General features: G+C 42.0%; 1 protein-coding gene across 4 annotated transcripts in view; it reads right to left on the bottom strand.

The window, feature by feature from the left end:
- The window catches only part of Itga8 (integrin subunit alpha 8), a 178,238-nt gene that overhangs the window by 90,866 nt on the left and 66,863 nt on the right, over positions 1 to 20,509 (bottom strand). For all 4 annotated transcript variants that reach the window (XR_008215733.1, XM_052728122.1, XM_052728123.1 and 1 more), the window contains exon 13: positions 18,548 to 18,739. Coding sequence is in view for 3 of the 4 variants with exons in the window: in XM_052728122.1 (XP_052584082.1) it covers positions 18,548 to 18,739 (192 nt within the window). In the remaining variant the exon portion in view is untranslated. The remainder of the gene's footprint in view (positions 1 to 18,547; positions 18,740 to 20,509) is intronic.

Consider the following 20,509-nt stretch of genomic DNA (forward strand, 5'->3'; position numbering starts at 1 on the left):
TCTCATGCAGAGGGGTGTGTGTGTGTGTGTGTGTGTGTGTGTGTGTGTGTGTGTGTGTGTGTGTGTGTGTTCTTGGCTTTTCAAGTCTGTACATGGACATTGGGCCTCTGTGACATGACCTACTGACTCTTGATCCCTATTTTGGGATTGTTGTTGCTGTTCTTTATAGACTCTGTTCCAGGACCTGTTCATCACTGTCCCATTTCTGCTAGGCTTCTTCCTAAAGAATGTAAAGACCAGCAAAGGCAGTTAAGTAAAATCTGGAGACTTTACTTAAATTTCTGGGGACCCATCATAATCTGTTCCTCTATACACAGTAAGGCTATAAGAGAGATCACAGGACTGGACACCTGTTACAGAACGCTGGGGTTAAAGATGGGAGTGCGTAAGTCTGGAAATGGAGAAATTGGTGTTTGGGGCAGCAGAAAAACAGCTCATGTCTGTGGGAAGCCAGCATTAGAGTCTCCTTAAGTTTGGCAAATGTGTTCATTTAAAAATAGACAGAGGCTGCCTTTCTTGCTGTTTTATCACAGCATGCAAAATATGACTGAGGGGAAGCTTATGAGTCGAGGAAGAAATGCTGGAGAAAAAAAATGCATGATTTTATCCCAGAAAGCAATAATGCTAACAATCTGTCTGAAATGCTTCCAAATGAACTCTGAAGAAAAACATTTATGAGCTTGAATGCGGTATTAGGTTATGGCACTGTAATTTACAAAGGGTTTATTTTCCCTTTAAAAAAAACCCACAAAAAATCAAACAATGACTGTGCCTTATGAAAATAGTTTTCTACATGTTATTAGCATCCTGTGGTTGCGAGGGCCACCCCTCCCCGACTTTCTGCTTTCATTGTTACTGTACCGATCATTTCTCTTGGTCCTTGTCACGGGCCACACTGATGTACAGTGTATGTGTACTGTCCAGGCAGCTGCCAAAAGTCCTGGAGAAAAGTATGCTCCTTCAGGACTAGGAATCCTTTTTCAGCCTATAGGAAATCAGTTTCTAGTCCCCAGAAAAGCCACAAGCTCCCAAGACACCCATATCCAGCCTGAGAGAAAACTCCTATGATTAGAACATTATGAGGTTTTATATGCTTTTTTTTTTAAAAAAAGGCAAGCAGCAGACTCCTTTATTCAATAATGGGGAAGGCCTTATATACCCTCCTGCCAGCACCCAAGCTGTGTCCCAATCTGGTGGCATTGCGTGGTCGCCCTTCATTGGCTAGGCATGATCAGGAACTCTGACAGTGATCAAGAACTCTGACAGCACCTGTTGCTAGGCCTTGGTGGCTGTGTAGCCTTGGAGTTGTAAAGTGAATATATATTTTCTAAGTATCATGTGCTGAAGTGTATACTTTTTAAAAAGATGTGAAAGTAAGATGGGCACTTTGGGGGAAGGAAAAGGGGCTCAGAAGGAGTGGGGTGATAGGAAAGGGTAATAGGGAAATTGAAATACATTTTATACACACACACAATATATATATATATATATATATATATATATATATATATATATAAAACTATTTTTTAATTAAAAATTGTAAAATAAATAAATCTCATGGTGTCAAAATTCTAACTTCCTTAGGAAGCACCTTGCAGTATGTCTATACTGGTGGGGGGGTGGTTAATTTAAAGTGGTATCATGTAGTAGACTCTAATCCCATAGACCTGGTGTTGTAAGAAGAAACAGCCATCTGCACAGTAGACCATGAGAGCATCTGAGGAACTCGACGGTCAACACAAGCAAGGCAAGAGCTGTGGAAGGAACCAGCTCGGCTACCATGTTGGTTTTGGACTTCTTGTCCACAGGACTGGGAGGAAATACATACATACATGTTTTGTTTGTTTGTCGCAACCCATCTGTGGTCAAATTATAGATGGAAGAGGAGTGGGGGAGCGAGGAATGGCATTGATACCAGTGGCTCCATGCCCTGGGCACCTCATTCTTCAACATCTTACTGAACATCAACCACAAGCCATGCTGTGCTGACCTTCCAGGCCCATCAGTGGGCAGGACATAGGTGCTTCAAGTCTTCAGGCACTCAGAGGCCAGTGTAAAACTCCCCAAACCGAGCCCAAGAGCTGGCAGAGTACTAAGTAGTGGAGTGCTTGCTTAGTGTATACAGTCCTTGGTTCCATCCACAGCATGAGAAAAGCAAAATGGAGACAATAAACCGCATAGGCCAGGACCTGTAGCATCAAAGTCTCTAGGTCTAACTTGGCTTTCCTAACCACTCCTAAGTTGATGACAATGATGTCATTCAATCCCTCTTTAGCACATGCTTGGGGGAAGATAAAACACGGGCACTTCTGTAGCTTTCACTGGTAGAAAGGAAAACAAGCAGAGAAGAGAGACTCTGAGTATCCTCAAATGAGCTCCACCTACTTCGCAATGTCATCTAAGGCTTGGCCAGATCCCAGCCTTTCTTTTGTTCATTCTCTCTCCTGGAAACATCTCTTAGCACTACTGGATTTTAGATAATGAGCCTTAACATCATAGGAAAATATCAATAAATTATGTAAGATGACTATCATACGGAAAAAGTTCCAGTAACAACGCAAATAGAAAGGACTCAAAAGGACTTTCCTGGTTATTTTTTAAATGGACCATTTCGTGGCTAGGGGTTAGCTCAGCAAAGTGCTTGCCACACAAAGATGAGGACCCAATCCGCAGCACCAATGTACAAGTTCAAGGTGGTACTGTGTACCAACCAGCCCAGCTGAATAAGTTAAGTCTCAAAAAATAAATGAAAATGATTGAACAAGACATCAGCGTCAAACTCTAGCCTCCACATATATGCATGAGTACACACACACACACACACACACACACACACACACACACACACACACAAATGGACCTTCTCATAGGAAACTTTAGACACTGATTTTTTTCAGTCATTATTTTAGGACACAGAACTAAGTCAAGCAGAGAGCTCAGACCTCAGCCTTGAAGCTGAACACCATCCTGCCACCTCCACTTGCCTGGAAGAGTTGAGAAATGGGAATAATTGACAAGTTACAATAATTTTAGAGTTTTCAAGTTGCCTCCAGAACAATCTTGAATGGTGAGGGTTGGTCTGGTTTACTTTTTTATGGTTAGATAAGCCAAGGTCAATACACTCCAAGGCTGTAAATCTGTTCCATGCTAGTGAAGAAGGGAGAACATGGGCTCCTGGCTTCAGATGTGGTACTCTTTACACTACCTGGTGTGATGGTTAATCTCAATCTTGAATTTGGACTGTGAAGTCGCACTGTGGAAGGTGGAGTCTGGTTGGAGGAAGAAGACCCCTGGAGGCTTTAGATCCAAAGACTCCCTGGTAGTGTCTGTGGGGGCTGCATCTTCCCATGGCCCTCCCTGTTACTATCCTACTCTGCTTCCTACCTGCTCTGGTGTAAGCTGCTTTTCCATCTCTCCCACCATAATGTACCGAAACTACATGATGTACAAAAACAATTATATCCTACTTTAAGTTATTTTGTATTTTGTCATAGATGTTAAAAATCTCACACAACTCTTCAGCAGCTTGAAGAGCTTTGGGTCTAGTTGAGATAGAGCTGGGAGCAAAGGCCAAAGCTGCCAAGATTAAACTACCATTTGACGTGGAACCCCAGGAGAGGAGTGCTGACGTTCATTTTCATTAACTCTACTTATAGTCCCATGCTCATTCTACACAGAGATAAAATGACTTACTAAGTTTCAGTAGAGTTGGAAGCCAGTGGTGAGTTAAAGAGAGATAGGAACAATGGTTCATAGGCAAAGACATGTGCCTGTGAGATAGTTGGTATATTGATTCGTGTATTTATGTAATTCATTCAAACAGTTATTCACTTATTCACCTAATCTTAACCTGGTGTTTTTTGTATCAGCTAATAGTTTTGAGCATCAAGACTCCAAAGTAACCAAAATCATACACATTTATCCCTTGGTTATAAGAAGGATATTTATCAACTAATCACATGCTTGTATAACTTCCACCTGAAATGTATGTTTCTAGCAGGTTTCAATAGTCAGGGAGGGCTTCATGAGGAAGTGACATTTGACCTGAGTTTCTAAGTGGAAAGAGAAAATATGGACCCTTTCTTGAACAGGGTGTGCCAAGAGTTTGAAACAGAAGGGATGAAAAAAAAAAGAAAGACAGACACTAAAATAGTATCCATTTGCATATTAATAAATTTAAATCACTTATAGAAAGAATAAACAATAAGAGGGAAGAGCTAATGTAAGATCCTAAGCACTGTCATGTTTAGGCTTCGTCTAGCTCTTCCACAGGCGCAACTCTTGCTTCAGAGGAGCTGTAGCAAGGCACCAGGATTTTACCGGTTATGTCTTTACAAGCAAGGTCAAGTGGAAGTAATATCCTGCTTTACTCATTGATACCATGGCTTTCAGAGAAGCCAGTATACACTATGAATATTTAGAAGGAAATTAGTTCAAATTTAAACTGACAGATGGCACCTTGTACGTAAATGTAATAGCCATACCGTTTGATTTCTTTTATCTGAGGTGGTAAATGCCACAGTTTTACTGCTTTCAAGTTGGATATTACTTAAATGTGCTATAGACTTTGGAATGAATTATTTACCAAATACTTATGGAAGTTTTAGCTTAGACCAAGACTTGGGTGTGAGGAAGTTATGGTTAGTTTTAAGACTAGTGATATAGCTTTGGATGGAAGGCACACTGTTTCAACATGGCTGCCCTCTCAGGGGCAAACCAGAGACATTGTAGATAAAGGTGACCACAGTTCCTGCTCCTTAGGAGCCATCCCCCTTGGTTTTCGAGAATGTGTCTCTCAGTGGGACCTGGGGATAACTGATTGCATTAAGGTGTCTTGTCAGTAAGTACCAGGAATCACCCTGTCTCTGCCTACCCAGTTCTGGAATTGCAGGTACCACTGTGCACCCACCAATGTGCACCCACCACTGTGCACCCACCACTGGGCACCCACCACTGTGCACTCACCACTGGGCACCCACCACTGGGCACCTACCACTGGGCACCCACCACTGGGCACCCACCACTGTGCAGGACCATAATGCACCACTATGCCTGTTTGTTTGTTTGGTTTGGTTTTTATTTTTTATATGGGCTCTGGGATCAAATTCAGGTACTCATGCTTGCAGAGCAAAAACCTTTTTAACTGGGTCATTACCCCAGCCTTGACATATGCATATCTTAATAAGAATAAAACTGTGTTATCTATTGAGAGGTATGCACAGTGGCTCCTATATCCAGGATGGGAGCCTGGATGGTCTTATCAATATATCACAAAAATAGGAAGTTTGCACATTTATAAGTGGCTGGAATGGAGAAGGAAGGTATGTTGGGTTCGTCTCAGCTGTACCTAAGGCAATTGTATAATTCTTATCCCGTGTGAGTCAATAAAGCTCAAAATCAATCATTGTAGAAAGCTTTACAGCATGGAAATAGGTATGTGTTATAAACATGGGGTTGTTTTGCCCCTGGATAATAGTAGCAAAACATTTGTGAACACACCTGTAAATGCAGGAGCATATTTGAAAGTTGAAGAGGTAGAAAGTAGATAAATAAACACCTTATTCTGTTTATTGTAAAGACAGAGGCTATTTTCAAGTATTAAACAAATTATAGTTCTCATTACATTCCTTACACAGTATTGATTATTTAACATCTTATTCAGGACTTTTAAACATCTGAACTTCCCTTTCCTCCATTTATGCACCTATCAATCTGGACCAAGTTACTTTAAAAGTAAAAAGAGAATAGAATTTCCTTTTGTTTTTATTGAGTTTCTTTCTTAGCATAATTCAACAACACAAAAGGGTGTGTCTTTAATTTGTTTTCTGTACACTAACAATGGTAGATTAGGCAATGTTTTATTATGTAAAACAGAGACCGTTAATATTCACTATTTATGCCAAGATCCTTTTTAAAAATGTCTGCGCCTTTCAGACCTAGAAATGTGTGAGTCCTTCATCCTCACTCAAGTATCACTCAACCAAACATTAGTTCACAGCCCTCTGTCCCTTGATATAATGAAGGCTTCTTGAGAGCAGGAAATGATTTTTTTGGATGATGTTCATAGCATATGGAAGACATATGACCTTCTGCTGGGGTCTCATCTGTGCCTTCTTCCGTTCACTGTTTCAGTCTGTCTACACCAGAAAGTCATCTTTACTGTTGTTATCATGGTGAGAACTCTTGACATGCCATCTCTGAGTCTTTGTTTATATTGGATTCTTCTGGGTTGCTTCATATATATAAATGCAGTTATATCTTGGGACCTTGTTAATTCACCCACAGAGAGTCTTTGATCATCTTAGTAACACTGTGTGTGTGTGTGTGTGTGTGTGTGTGTGTGTGTGTGTGTGTGTGCATGTCTGTGTGTATATGCGTGCACAGTTGAGTATGAAACCTCAGAGGTCATTTTTCAGCAGGTGTACACCTTATTTTGTCTCTCATTGGTTTGATACTGGTTAATCAGGCTAAGCTGGCTGGCCTCCAGCCCCAGGCATCTATTTTTTTTCACATTCCCACTGCCAGGATTACATGCACATGCTGCCATGTAGGCCTTTTTGATGAGGGACCTAGGGAATGAAATTCAGGTCCTTATGCTTATACAGCAAGTCCTTATGACTGAATTTTCTCCCAAGCTGCCTTCCCCTAAATTCACCCATATTCAACTTTCTATCCTGCGTGTATGAAAGGCAACTATTGGATGCTTTGTCTCTGTGATTACAGGGTTTCTTAAGGGCATAGATTACGTCCACGTAGTGTTGCTATTTCATTTATGACTAAAATTAGTAAATGCATATATGCATATTATTTGCTATTATCTAGCTTAACCCCCAAACATTCCCTTTAAGGAAATTACTATTAGGTATTATGTCTGTTTTCCTAATGAGGAAACTGAGGCTCCAGAGTGCGGTCATTTGTCAAGGTCCCATTGCAGTCACTGTCACCTCCAGGCTTGGAACTCAGGCCCAAAGAGCTGAATCACTGTTTAATTCAATGCTGTGTACTCTTCATCTAGAATGGTGCTAGGCACTCGGAAGGCACTTAGCATGTATTTGTTGAAAAAAATAGTAATTGCCCTCCATGATCTCTTCAATGTCACATGATCAATATTCTTCTATCATTTTTAATAGTAAAGAAAATTAGTGGCTGTTCTATACATTAACTGAACAATGTTTATATTGCCTGATACCTGTTATTAACAAGTGAATTGAAAAAATTCTGATTCACCAAATTAAGCTATGTATTAAAACATGTAATTTGCTGATTTCAAATAGTATTGATAGTTTGGGGTGAATAGAATATGTGGGAAAGGATCCTAGTAGACAGATGATATGGGGTGAGGTAGCCTATTTAATTCAACACACTACAAGTTTTGTCTGTTGCGTTCTAGCAGCCATGTGAACACTTCGTGTTCAGATCCTGATTGCCAAATATCACTCTTAAAAGAAAAAGAAAGGGCCGGGCGGTGGTGGCGCACGCCTTTAATCCCAGCACTCGGGAGGCAGAGCCAGGTGGATCTCTGTGAGTTCGAGGCCAGCCTGGTCTCCAAAGCGAGTTCCAGGAAAGGCGCAAAGCTACACAGAGAAACCCTGTCTCAAAAAACCAAAAAAAAAAAAAAAAAAGAAAAAGAAAGGAAGTAATTGTGGCTACTTAAAGAATGGTTAGCTGCAAGGTCTGCAAAGAAAACACACACACACACACACACACACACACACACACACACACACAGAGAGAGAGAGAGAGAGAGAGAGAGAGAGAGAGAGAGAGAGAGAGAGAGAGAGAGAGAGAGAAAATAATCCTGGAATACCATGTGGTATTTTAGAATATAGAAATACTCATAGAAAGATGGACAATATCAAAAAGTTAGTGAAGCCCCCAAGAAGGTTCACCCTGTCACTCAATGTGGGACAAATGCAGCAACAGAAATGGACATAGGAATGAAATATGACAAAAATTAAATATCTATGATTCCATACTAGCATTAATAAATAAATAAGCATATATAAATAAATGGTTGTATATATATTTCCTATATTAGAGTTACATAGAATGAACTTAAATACAGCTAGCTCAGTTGGTCAGTAATAACTCTGCAGGCAAGACTTACTTGTGGATGCTAAGATTAGTGAAGAAACATAGGAGAAAGAAACAAGATACTCCCATAGTCTAATGGTATTTTTCTAAATAGACTCACAGTAACAGAAAAGGAGCAACTTTCTAGTAGGGAAACTAGGGTGACAGTCGCTTATGCCAGCAAAACAGGTACAAGGAGACAGTGGCATCACACTCCCATGCCAGAGTGCATCCAGAAGGGTATATCTCCCCTGGGTGCTATTCTTGTCAAATAGATGGCCTCAGTCTAATTCTAGGTAAACACCTGACAAAGCTAAGTTCAGTCTTCTTCAAAATGTCTGGCCAAAATTCTTCCAATGTGCCAAGATTATGTCAGTAAATAAAAAAAGGGAGTGTCAGAGACTGAAGTAAGAAAATCTGAAAAAACTCAATGTGGGGTCCTTGGTTGGATCTGGAGTGGAAAAAGGATGTAAGAACTAAAAACAATTAAGCCTGACTGAATTTCAAAAAGATCTTTTTATTAGTTGATGGCTATTGAACTACAGTTACATGATGCTGCTCAAAGGGGACTCTGAGTAGGACACATCATGAGATGTGAATGTCTTCATAACTTTTCTGTGAATCTAAAACTTTTCCAAAAGTACCTAAGAAGATGGTTTTATAATTTCACCAAATCCCCTTTTTTTAAAAAAGCCAAATCCTTAGTGACCTACACAATATCACAGAAGCACCTGGAAGGCAGGTGTGTCTTGATGTGGGTTATAGAACCGAAGAGCTGAGGGTCAGACCTTTGGAGCAGCAACTTACATATCTATTTTCCTTCTAGATGATGAAAGCAAGGCCCAGAGATGGGAAGCTGCTAAGGGAGATGAGGAGATTTATAAACCAAGGCCCTTTACCTCTCGATTCCTTTTGACTTGAATCAAACTCAAGAACTTGTTCAGTTGAATTAATTCAATTCCATTTAAACTCATAGGCTATGTTTATAAGAATTGCATTATTCGAATTGCTAATGTATTATAATGAATTTATGAGCATCGTGTCTCAGTAAGAATGTCACATTTGCTTTGCACACATGCTTTAGAAGCACTGTGAGAAGTGAATATAAACTTATTTTTTTAAAAGGTTTATTTATTTATTATGTATACAGCATGTATGACTGCAGGCCAGAAGAGGGCATCAGATCTTGTTACAGATGGTTGCGAGCCACCATGTGGTTGCTGGGAATTGAACTCAGGACCTCTAGAAGAGCAGTCAGTGCTCTTAACCTCTGAGCCATCTCTCCAGCCCCGAACATAACTTTCACTACATGATTTGAATGCAGTTCAACTAAACTTCAAATCAATGGTTTCAAGGTCCTTAAAGTTTAACAAAAATACATTATTCCCTTTGGGTCAAGCTTCCCCTTTATTTTCCCTTATGAGGAGATTGGTCTAGCTTACTTATTTGCTTACATTGCCCTCTCTCTCTGTCTCTGTCTCTCTGTCTCCCTAGCCCTCTCTGTCTTTCTGTCTTTTCTCTATCCCTTTCTCCCTCCCTCTCCCTCTCCCTGCTACCCTCCCTCACTCCCTCTAACTCTCACTCTCCTCAGCACTCATTAAAACAGATGGGTCATTTTATTTCATTGAGTGTAATTGTCTAAAATGGCTTCATGATATAATCACCGTATATTAGGAGCCTGAACAAGACAATGATAGTTTTGGCCCTCAGCCCATGTTTTCCCTGGTTTTATTGCTTGTGAGATTTGTGTTCCCCAGCAGAGTCTGGACTTTCCTCCTCCATCCTCTGATGCCTGGCCTATGTGTTTGGCAGGCTGTGTTGCTATGCAATCGTGGTTAACAGGATTAGACGAGATCATTGGATTTTAGGATTCCCAACTATCACAGCTGTTTCTTCTCTGACATGTTTTCACTCAATTAATGTACACAAGATCCTCTGGTAAGCCCTTGGCTTCCAGTAAGGACCAAATAGAAAGTTAGACATATCTCCATTTTGGTTTTCAGATAAAAATATCTATGATTCCTATTTATGTGTGTGTGTGTGTGCCAGTGACAGCACTTATTACATACAAAACAACTAAGAAATGTGATATGGGTACCATAAACATAAGAGAAAAAATTTCACACATTATTCTTGTAACTGAGTCTCCATAGTTCTGTAACTGAATCTCCCCTCACATGGTATGGACTTTTCCCCACTGTCCTGCATCAATATTCAAGTTATCACTCCTGCTCACCTCTTCCTTACTCTCTTCTGCTCCTCTGGGCTCGTCAGAGCTTGTCATTCCTGGGCTTAGTCTACCTTTCATTTTCACAATTTAGAAGTTCCCTCCTCTCAATTTCCACTGTCATCGCATCGAAGTTCAGGTCTAATTGGAACGTAATTCCGTATTTACATGGCTAAGGGACGGGGAAACAGGTGCATTTCCTATCTCTGCAAAGCACAGGCAGCCCAGAGAGACGTCCTCACACCTCACCTCCCACCCAGGGGTGGCAGTGACAGGTGGATTGTATCATCACGGGGAGAGGGGGGCGGGGTAGCAATCCACAGGCTAGAGGGGAAATTTCTGATGAGGCTTGCTACTCAGGGGGCTCACAGTAGCTACAACTTGACTCATCGTCCTGTTTGGAGTGAAGGAAGCAAACATATCCCTATAGGTTAAAGGAGGAAACCATGAAAGTTTGTTTATTCAAGCAAAAAAAAAAAAAAAAAAAAAAGAATGAGCCCTACCATGCAAAGGAAAAAGTGGGCCTCCAAAGAACATAGTTTTCAAAGGAAAGTGGAGAGTTGCCATTCCTTAAGTGTTCTATATAACCTTAATTTAATATCACATGATCTCAATTTGTATCATACAATTTAGCCAATTTGTGTGTTGTATGCACTCGCTCAGGTGTGCATGCTCACAGACTAGACAAGGACAGTAGGTGCCTTGTTCTATCATTCTATAACTTACTCTCTTGAGATAAGTTCTCTATAGAGCTAGGCTGACAGCCAGCCAGCCCTGACAATTCTTCTGTCTTTACCCCTATAGTCCTACGGCTGCGTGTGTATGAGTAGACACTGCCAGCTTTTTTTTTTTTTTTTCCGTTTTTCAGGACAGTGTTTCTCTGTGTAGCTTTGGTGCCTGTCCTCAATCTCACTCTGTAGTCCAGGCTGGCCTCGAACTCACAGAGATCTGCCTGGCTCTGCCTCCTGGGTGCTGGGATTAAAGGCGTGCGCCACCGCCACCCAGCCATTGCCAGCTTTTATGTGGGTGCTGGAGATTTGAACTTGGGTCTTCATACTTGTACAGTGAGTTTTCTTGGCCACTGTGCCATCTTTCCAGTCCTACACCATTTAATTTTTATATCCACACATTCTTGTCTAATTTTATAGGTGAGGGAACTAAGACGAAGACATTTTCTCACTCGTACACAGCTACAGCTAGAAATTAGCACAGTCAAGTTTTCAGCCTGGAGTAGTCTGTCCTCAGCCTAGTAGAATACAGTTTCTCAAAATCTTCTATCACCAAACATGCCTGTGACAAAGTGGTTTTGGCTCTGTCCGTGACAGTCAGATTCCATTCCTATTTTAAGATACACACAGTATTTCGTAAGAATCTTTTCCCAACTTAGAAGTGCAAATAAACACACACAACTCTGCCGACACCCCTAGGAAGTAGAAGCTCACAGAGGTCACATGGCCTCTTGAGTGTCTAGTCAATCAGTGGGAATCTGAGCAGAGGCGTTCTGAGTTCAAGTCCCTGTGCAGATGTGCTCTGTTGACTTTACTAGGACAATACTGGTTTGACATTTTTTCAAAAAATAATGAAGTAGAGTTCCATCCGGTCTTACTGTATATACTTCTGCTCTACATAAACATATAAAAATAGGCCTTGACATATATGTATCTATATCTGTGTGAGAAGGATTTGAGAATAGTATTCAAATGAACATACTCTGTATCTTCTGCACAGTGTCCAGCATGCTGGGGACTCTTAATGATCAGCAGTTCTAGCTGCAAACTGAGAGTGCCTATGTGGCCTGGAACCTCAGTGCTGGGTGGGAGCGGCAGAGGCAGGAAGATCACTGAGGCCTGCTGGCTGCCAGCCTAGCTCCAGGTCCAGTGAGAGACTCTGCTTCAAGGGAACAAGGTGGAGAGTGATAGAGCAGGGTACTCAATGGCCTCCGCTGGCTTACATGAACATATGGTCACTTGTACTGGCACACACTTGTGCATATACTCCTCATTCCATATACACACATATGCTCCCCCTCACGTTCACACTTATACTTGCAAAAATGTTAACAATACAATTGGCCCCATGCTTGCTCAGTTTTGACATCCCTTCTTCCAAAGCTAGGGAGACAGAGTGGCTCTGCTCAAATACATGTCATATTAAACTTGCTGAATTAGAGCATATGACAATCAGCCCTACCCTTCCTCTCTGAAGAAGGCAGCCAGGCTATACTAAGAATATTAGAGTTCTTGCTGCTATTTTCGAATTGAGACAATGCATGTGTCCTGCCACTGTCACAAGGAGGTGTAATAGCAGCAGGCTGCCCAGAAAGGCTGTGTAGCAGGCTCTAAAGACAACTGAAGCCAACAGAGCTATACTGCTGAACCTACTGGTATTACAGTGGGGGGGGGGCAATGTTCACTTCAATAACCAGAAGATCAAGCCCACTCTAACCCAACCAACTTCACTTGGCACCCCCTGTTGGTAAGTGCCATTTTTAGGTGTTGTCCAACTGGTAACAACTTCAAGGAGTTGGCTTGGTTCAAATCTAGAATATCAAATATGTTTGTCTTTGTATTTCTGACTGGCTTAGACTGGAAGGCGTGAAGAATGTGCCTGTGTGTGAACACTCAAGTGTGCCTCTGGCCTTGCCTAGAGGAGGAATTCCCTGCTGGATGCTGCCCTTGCTTGTTCCTTGGCTGGGTGAAAGCTGTGTGTGTAGTGAGTGCATCCTTTTGATTTTGGAACTAGCCCATGTTCTGGAAGTAATCAGGGAACTGAAGGTGCCTGTTTATGAAACTACAGAGCTGGGCACTTTCTTCTGGCAATGCATATAATTAAGACCAAATGATTATAAAATTTCTAAAAACTAACACTATTTCTCTCATAAAATATTTATTTTTTTTAAATTCACAAGCATATTATTCAACATTTTAAAACTTTTCTGAGTGTGTTCTGTTCTATTCTATTCCCCCCAAAGCTGCATTTTCAAAATATAAGTATTTCATGAATTTGAAAATTTTTACATTCTCTGGATTTTCTGGAGAAAGTCAAGATATGGGGACTGGGGAGGTGGCTCAGTGGGTATAAATGCTTGCTTTTTCAGCATGAGGATGAGTTCAAATTCCTCAACACCCATGTGAAAAAGAAGAACAAACCTGGGCATAACTGTCTATTCATCCATAACCCCAGCATTGTAGGCTGGAGACAGATGGATCCTAAGAGCTCCCATCCTGGTGAAAGCAGCCAGCTTCCAGTTTAATGAGACCCGGCTCAGGGCAATAAGGCAGAGAGAGACAAGGAAAATGCCTGACATCTTATTCTGGCCTCCACGTGTGTGCATGCATGCATGCACATGAGTGTGCACACACACACATCACAATACAGGAAGAGGAGGGAGGGAGAGAGAGAGAGAGAGAGAGAGAGAGAGAGAGAGAGAGAGAGAGAGAGAGAGAGAGAGAGAGAGATTGCCAAAATACGAAATTGGTTTCTGCCAGTCTAGTGTGAAGGCTGTCTGTCATATCTTGAGTATCTTATTGGTAGAACTGAGCAATAGATGTTCAGCAGGTTAAGAAGGTTCTCATGGTCTTTAGCAGGGCTCTGTATGGTAATTTACAGATGTGGAGTCTCACTGTGTCTGAATTGCTTCTCGGGCTGGCACCTCACACAGCTGCTGCTTCAGTGCCCATGTCCTCTGGGCCTGCAGCCCTAGATAAACTCCACGCTCCCAACACACCATACCCCTATTCTATATTGTCACTGGATGGCCAAAGTCATCCCAGCCACACAATGTTCACAAATTGTCACCTCCGCCACAGCTCTGGAACTCCTCAGTATTTACTGTTTGAATGAATGGAATGGTATCACCATGTAGCTAGTTGCTAAAGTCCATAAACTAGGAGCCGTTAAAAAATCCACCCCCTCCTTTCTCTGTGCATATGACAGTTACTCATTTACCAAGATGCTCTTTATCTGTCTACATCCTTATGACACATATTGTGTCATACCAAGATCAAGGTAAATCATAAATCCCCCCTGCATCCATCCAGTTCCCTCCCTGAAGCTAGTGAAAAACATATAGGCACTGCCCTTTTCCCATCACTGTAGAGGACACGCCCACATGGCTTCTCAGTCTGCCCCAGCTTCTCTCTCTGCCTCCTGCCCTGTGATTTGACAGTGACTCTGGATGCCTCTGAGCTGTTTCAGGAAGGCATATGTTCTCATCATAGCTTCCTTCCCTGCCTTCCCTACATGGTTGTTTGATGCTCAGCCTTTGTATAAGGTCAACTTAGAGGTCCTTTACAAACAGCAAAGAGCGGCCACCGAACGAGAATGAGCTTCACTTCACCTATTACGTCAATCCCTGTGCTTTGCTGTAAGCACTGCCTGTAATTTTAAGTTTCAGAAGGCAGCAGCTTGTCTAGCCATGACACAGTGTGTAGTCCGAAGCAGAACCGAGCACATACTATTTGACAGAATGAAGCATCTTATCTTTCTTCTAAGCCTCTGAACTAAAATAACCAACATTAAAAACAAGGCTGAGAAATCTAAAATCAGTATTTCATCTCAAAAGTAGTATTTTCTTTTACATTGTTTTTCTCATTTCTTAATATCATTATTATTCTCTGGGGGCCATTTTTGTTTTATTGGCTTGGGTAGTGTTGCCATACTGGATGCTTACTGGGATGCCTGCATAATCTACAAGTCAATTCTTGCCTATTTTGGAAAATCTCACCCTTTGTCTCAGAGTCTATCCAAGTTCTTCCCAGAGGACTGAGATGAGTTGCAGGCTTTAAGTGGATTCAAGTGAAATGTGTCATCCCTGGAGTTGGGAGCAGAAACAGCTCATCCTGTGTACAGAGAAATCTGGTCTGGAGAGAAAAGGGAAAAGGGGAAAGGGAGGAGAGGAAAGAGTGGGTGCTGTGGGATGTTCTCTATGCTGTGAATGTATTACTATGATTGATTGATAAATAAAATGATGATTGGCCAGTAGCCAGGCAGGAAATATAGGCAGGATGAGCAGATAGGAGACTTGGGGGAAGAGGAAGGAGGAGTGAGGGAGACAGATGCTGCCAGCTGCCGCCATGAGGAGCAGGATGTAAAGTACTGATAAGCCGCAAGCCACGTGGCAAGGTATAGATTTATAGAAATGGGTTAATTTAAGATATGAGAACTAGATAACAAGAAGCCTGAGCCATTAGGCCAAACAGTTTAAGTAATATAAGTCTCTGTGTGTTTACTTGGCTGCAGGACTGGCGAATGAGAGAGATTTGTCCTGATTGTGGGCCAGGCAGGACCAGGAAAACATCCACTACAGGTGGGAGAGGAGGATAAGGGAGAGGAGGTGATAAGAAGAGAGGGAAGGAGATGAGAGGGAGTATATGAGAGTAAGGGGGAGAGAGAGGAGTGTGAGACACAAAAGAGGGGAGAGTGGAGTAGAGAGGAGAGAGGAGAGGAGAGGGGGAGGAGAGGGGAGGGGGGAGGGGAGGGGAGGGGAGGAGAGAGGAGGGAGTGGAGGAGAATAGAGGGGAAGAGAGGAGAGGAGAGGGGAGGTGAGGGGAGGAGAGGGGAGGGAAGGGGAGGAAAGGAGAGGGGAGGAGAGGGAAGGGGAGGAGAGAGGAGGGGAGAAGAAGGCAGGAGAGGGGAGGGGAGGAGAGAGGAGAGGAGAGGGGAGGGGAGGGGAGGAGAGGGAAGAGGAGGGGAGGGGAGATAAAAGGACAGGGAGAGGGGTGGAAGAGAAGGAAGGAGGAGAGAAGAGAAGAGGGAAGTTAGGAGAATGAGAGGAGGAAGAGACACCAGTGGGGGAGGGGAGACAGATGAAAGAAAGGGAGGAGGGAAGGAGAAGAAAGCGGAGGAGAGGGCACATGGTAGAGAAGGGAGGAGAAAACAGGACAGAGAAGGCAGGGAGAAGAGAGGGAGAAAGCAGAGGAGAGAAGGGACAGGAGATGATGGCAGTCTAGGGCTTGTTCCTAGGATGAGCTCCTGCCTTCGTGTTGTCTTGAGATAGTTTTCATTTAAAAATTACTGTGTGTGTGTGTGTGTGTGTGTGTGTGTGTGTGTGTGTGTGTGTGTGTGTGTGTGTGCATGTGTGTAAGCACCCAAGTAGATGTCAGAGGACAACTTGAGATAGTCCCTTAATGTAAATACCCCTTTTATTGCCTAAGCCAGGTTAAGGCACTTTGACTTTTAACCGTGATAGTGTATTTTAAATGATACTTGGTAAAACATTAACTTGAGTACACAGATAACTTCCAATAATTGTAGACTGGTGCATGAAAAATAAAATGTGCCTTCCTCACTCAGCTCTTCCAGATGAGGAGATTGGAGCCTGTGGTAATTCAGACTTCACGTTGGTAGCGACAACGCAAGAATGATTTAGAAAAGAGAGCTGCTGCTTGGCGCGATATGTGGAGGAGGAGAAATGCCGTGCAGAAGCTTGGACCAAGGTTCCTGTCCGGTGAGAAACGTGTACACCTTCGGTGCGGGCATGGCGACGCTGAGGCATGCTTTGCAAAGCAGAGCGCTAGGTTCAAAACTCGTATCCCTTAGCACTTCCCAGAGTTGATGAATCAAAGTATCCAAGGGGGCCTGAACTTCAGCTTTTCTAGGCAGGCTCAGTAAGTACCTGGCATACCTGCTAAGTTCCAGAACCCCAGTCCAAATCCTCCTCCCATACAAACTCATCCAGGTGTAATGTGAAGCCCAGACATGGCTACATGTTGAGAGTTGGTGAAGAGAGACATGGGGAAGACTCTCAACTTACTCTACCCTCTTCCCCTGTCCTGCTCATTTGGAAGGAATATAATCTGACAGGAAAGTTGTTTTGTGTTACCCTCATTTGGTCCTTGTTCAGCCTTCACAGGAAGCCCTGCACTGGCTGATTGATTGACACATCCTTTACTTCCTTGCCCTGTAGAAGGCAGACATTCTGTCCATCAAGTGCTCTGTTACTACCAGTGGGGAAAGGATGTTTATGACAGACATAATGAATAGCCATAACTTTCTCAGTAAACTGAAATTGCAACACAAGAGTTGGATTTCATTAATCACCTTGACATAGTTAGAATAGTAAAAACGTGAGGGATCTTGAATTTTTAATTAGTCAAAACTAGAACACATTATATAGGAAACCCCTCACCCCATCAAACTATTAACCATCATTGATTAGTATTGTATAGATTAAGAAAACAAATTTAACTATGCTTTTTTGGGCACTGCCATGGGTAGCATTAACATACTGCATGATCCAAATTCTCTCTCAGCCCACTATTATAGCTCTGCCAGTGCTATGGAAGGTTTCTAGAAAATTTATAAGAATATGTTATTATCTTGCTTTGCCTAATCTCAGAGGAGAAACAAAAGCCAAAAAGTTGAGTCAATGATGTATATTTGGGAAGTCAGCTTACTGAACTTCTTCCCCAAACCAGAGACCATTCTATAGCTAGAAAGGATGGTAGAAAGAGACAGAATTTAATCAAAGTTGTCCATAAAATATTAATGGTTTCTAAGATTTATTAAGACCATCATAAAAGAACCAACATAAAAGTGACCAGTGAACCATGAAACCAAAAAGCCTAATGCTTTCCACTAAATGTTCTGATTATCAAGCTAGTCCTTTAGGACAAACCGATATTTTTGTGATGTCTGCAAAATATGAATTATCTGTTTGTGCTGCATGGATTGCCATGTACCCTCATTATGAAAAATGCAATGAAGAAGGGCTTATGTTTCCTATCATGAACCATTTCTTTCTTTCTCTACTTTAAAATAGTCAATCTGTCTTTGGAAAGGCCAGGAGTATGGTTGGAAAATACGTTCTGAAAACATGCAACTTACAACAAAAAATATTGAGGTTTTACACTGATTAATGGTAACGCTGAGCTTTAAAAGGAATAAATAAAAAATAAATAAATTGCTTTAAACAGGTGTCTAAAGGAGCCGAATATCAGTGGAGACCACATTACTTTGGGGTTTCAGTGAAAACTTGGGTTGCACAGTTGACAAGCTTTATGTCTAAGGCAGCTTTTAAAGCCATCTTGCCTTTCTAACATTGTCTCTTGACCATAAAGGGACTGTTTGTTTTGTCTTAAATGCTTGTGAAAGTCACTCTGGACTTTTTTATACCAAAAAACCTGTGCCATGTTAAACTTGACCTTCATCTTTTATGAGAGAAATGCTTATGCATAATGTACTTTCCAGAAAATGGATTTTTGCCAGGAAGCAAGTCCTCATGTGGGAAAAGACAGCGACCCTTACCTGGGTAATCATTCTTGTCTATGTCTGCGTCTCCTCTTAGAGAAAAGCCAAATCCAGAAGGGATGGTCTGTGAGGCCCACATTCCCTGCAGCACTTGGGAAGGCTTGGCGTGTAAGCCTTGTGGATTCCCATTGTAAATGAGCACTTTACCTCTTTGATCCTTGCCTGCAAAGGGCACACCGATGGCGATGTCTACAGAAAACAAAGGGAATTTTAGAAAATATTAAATGCAATCCAAAGGGAACATCACATGGCCCAAGTGGCTTGTTACACTTTCTAGAGGTTTCTGGAGTACTGTAGCAACACAGAAGAGTCCTTGCTTTTTATCAGCGTGGTGAGTGTCTGCTGGGAGAATGCTAGGTGCTGGGTGCAGCAAGTGCAAAGCCAGTGAGACACTCAAAGGCCCTGTGTTTGGAAAGTTGGTGTTTCAGGGGGGAAGGTAATGGGCACTTTGAATAGAGACACAGGTAAGGAAATAGTGAAGACAATAAATGGGGCAGAAAACCTTTTTTTTTAATGCTGATACAGTGGGGAGAGAGAGAGAGAGAGAGAGAGAGAGAGAGAGAGAGAGAGAGAGAGAGAGAGAGAGAGAGAGCATTGTTTTAGACTGGGGTGGTCGGTCAGACAAGGTGTCACTGTGGCTAGCATTGAAACTGAGATGTATGGTCACAAAGGAACCAAGTGTGCAACAATTAAAAGGAAGAGCCCTTCCTCCCCTTTCAGGAGAAGTAGCTACTTCACAAAGATGCAGAGGTGGAAAGAGGGTAGCCCATCTGAGTAGCAGAGAAGGCAGAGAACTATCTACATGGGACCTCAGTAACTGAGAGGTACAGCCAGGCCCTACTGTATATCAGGAGGTTGGTAGACCAGGTACCATTTTAGGAGTTTCTTCTTTCAAAGAAAAAAAAAAAAACTATTCTTGTGGAATCCTTTATTAATAGTCCCCTAATCTAATGAACTTAAAAAAAAAACAACCTATTTTGTAATTAAGGGTACTAGGAAACTCAGAAAGTGCCATATTACCCAACTCTCACCCAAATATAAAACATTCATCTCCTGCCATATGGGACATCAAGATGGGCCTGGATATTAAACAGAAACTATTACAGTTTAAAAAAGAAGTCTCCAAACAGCAACATACGAGTTTTCCAAATGAGAAGGAGTCTCATTTGTTGGTGAAGTGTCTCACTGTATATAATGAGGAGGATTATAAATCCACTTTCACTGACCTGTCCAAGAGCAATGATCTAACAACTCAGATTGTTGTAGAAAATAAAACATTGTCATGTGCTTGGTGGGAAGGAATGCTTTCTGTACTCCCCCTAAGGCCATGACTTTTCAGCTTTCCCAAAGTTTAAGCCCAGCTAGCTTGGCATTATTTCGCTTATTTTGTACTCCAGAACTCCAAGGCTCAGAGCCCAAGATAAACTCTTAGCTTTTAAGAACATCAGAATTGGATTAAAGGAAAGGCAAATAGGAAACAGGATGAAAAAGACAACTCACATAATCTGGCATCATGTTTTCCCTGGGATAGTCATTTTAGATGGCAACAAGCCAAGTTACTTCAAGGAGAACTTGCCTTTTTTATTCTCCCAGAACATAGCATCTAACATGCACTTGGGCTTCTTGCATTCTAGGGCTTGAGTCAAGAGCTTCCCACATGCTAGGCAAGTGCTCTACTGTTGGCCTGTACCCCTGGCCTAAGCATGTATGTTTGCAGGACTCGAACAATTACTAGTTGCTGAGAATTTTTTTTCAAAGAAGTTCTGAGTCTTGGTACTAGTGCCTGTGAATATCCCTCTGATGGGAATCTTTCCTCTGCTAGATAAATCCAGAAAACTCCTCTTCTAGCTTCCTCTTTGAATGATAAATATATTGGACTTCAATCTTCACTTATATGTCCTGAAAATGTTTGCAAATTTTGATGTGAGCATACAGTATTTTCTGGGGTGGTATTTAGAA

The sequence above is a fragment of the Peromyscus californicus genome, unplaced genomic scaffold (assembly GCF_007827085.1).
Source record: "Peromyscus californicus insignis strain IS unplaced genomic scaffold, ASM782708v3 Scaffold_8__1_contigs__length_139910024, whole genome shotgun sequence".
Taxonomy (NCBI): domain Eukaryota; kingdom Metazoa; phylum Chordata; class Mammalia; order Rodentia; family Cricetidae; genus Peromyscus; species Peromyscus californicus.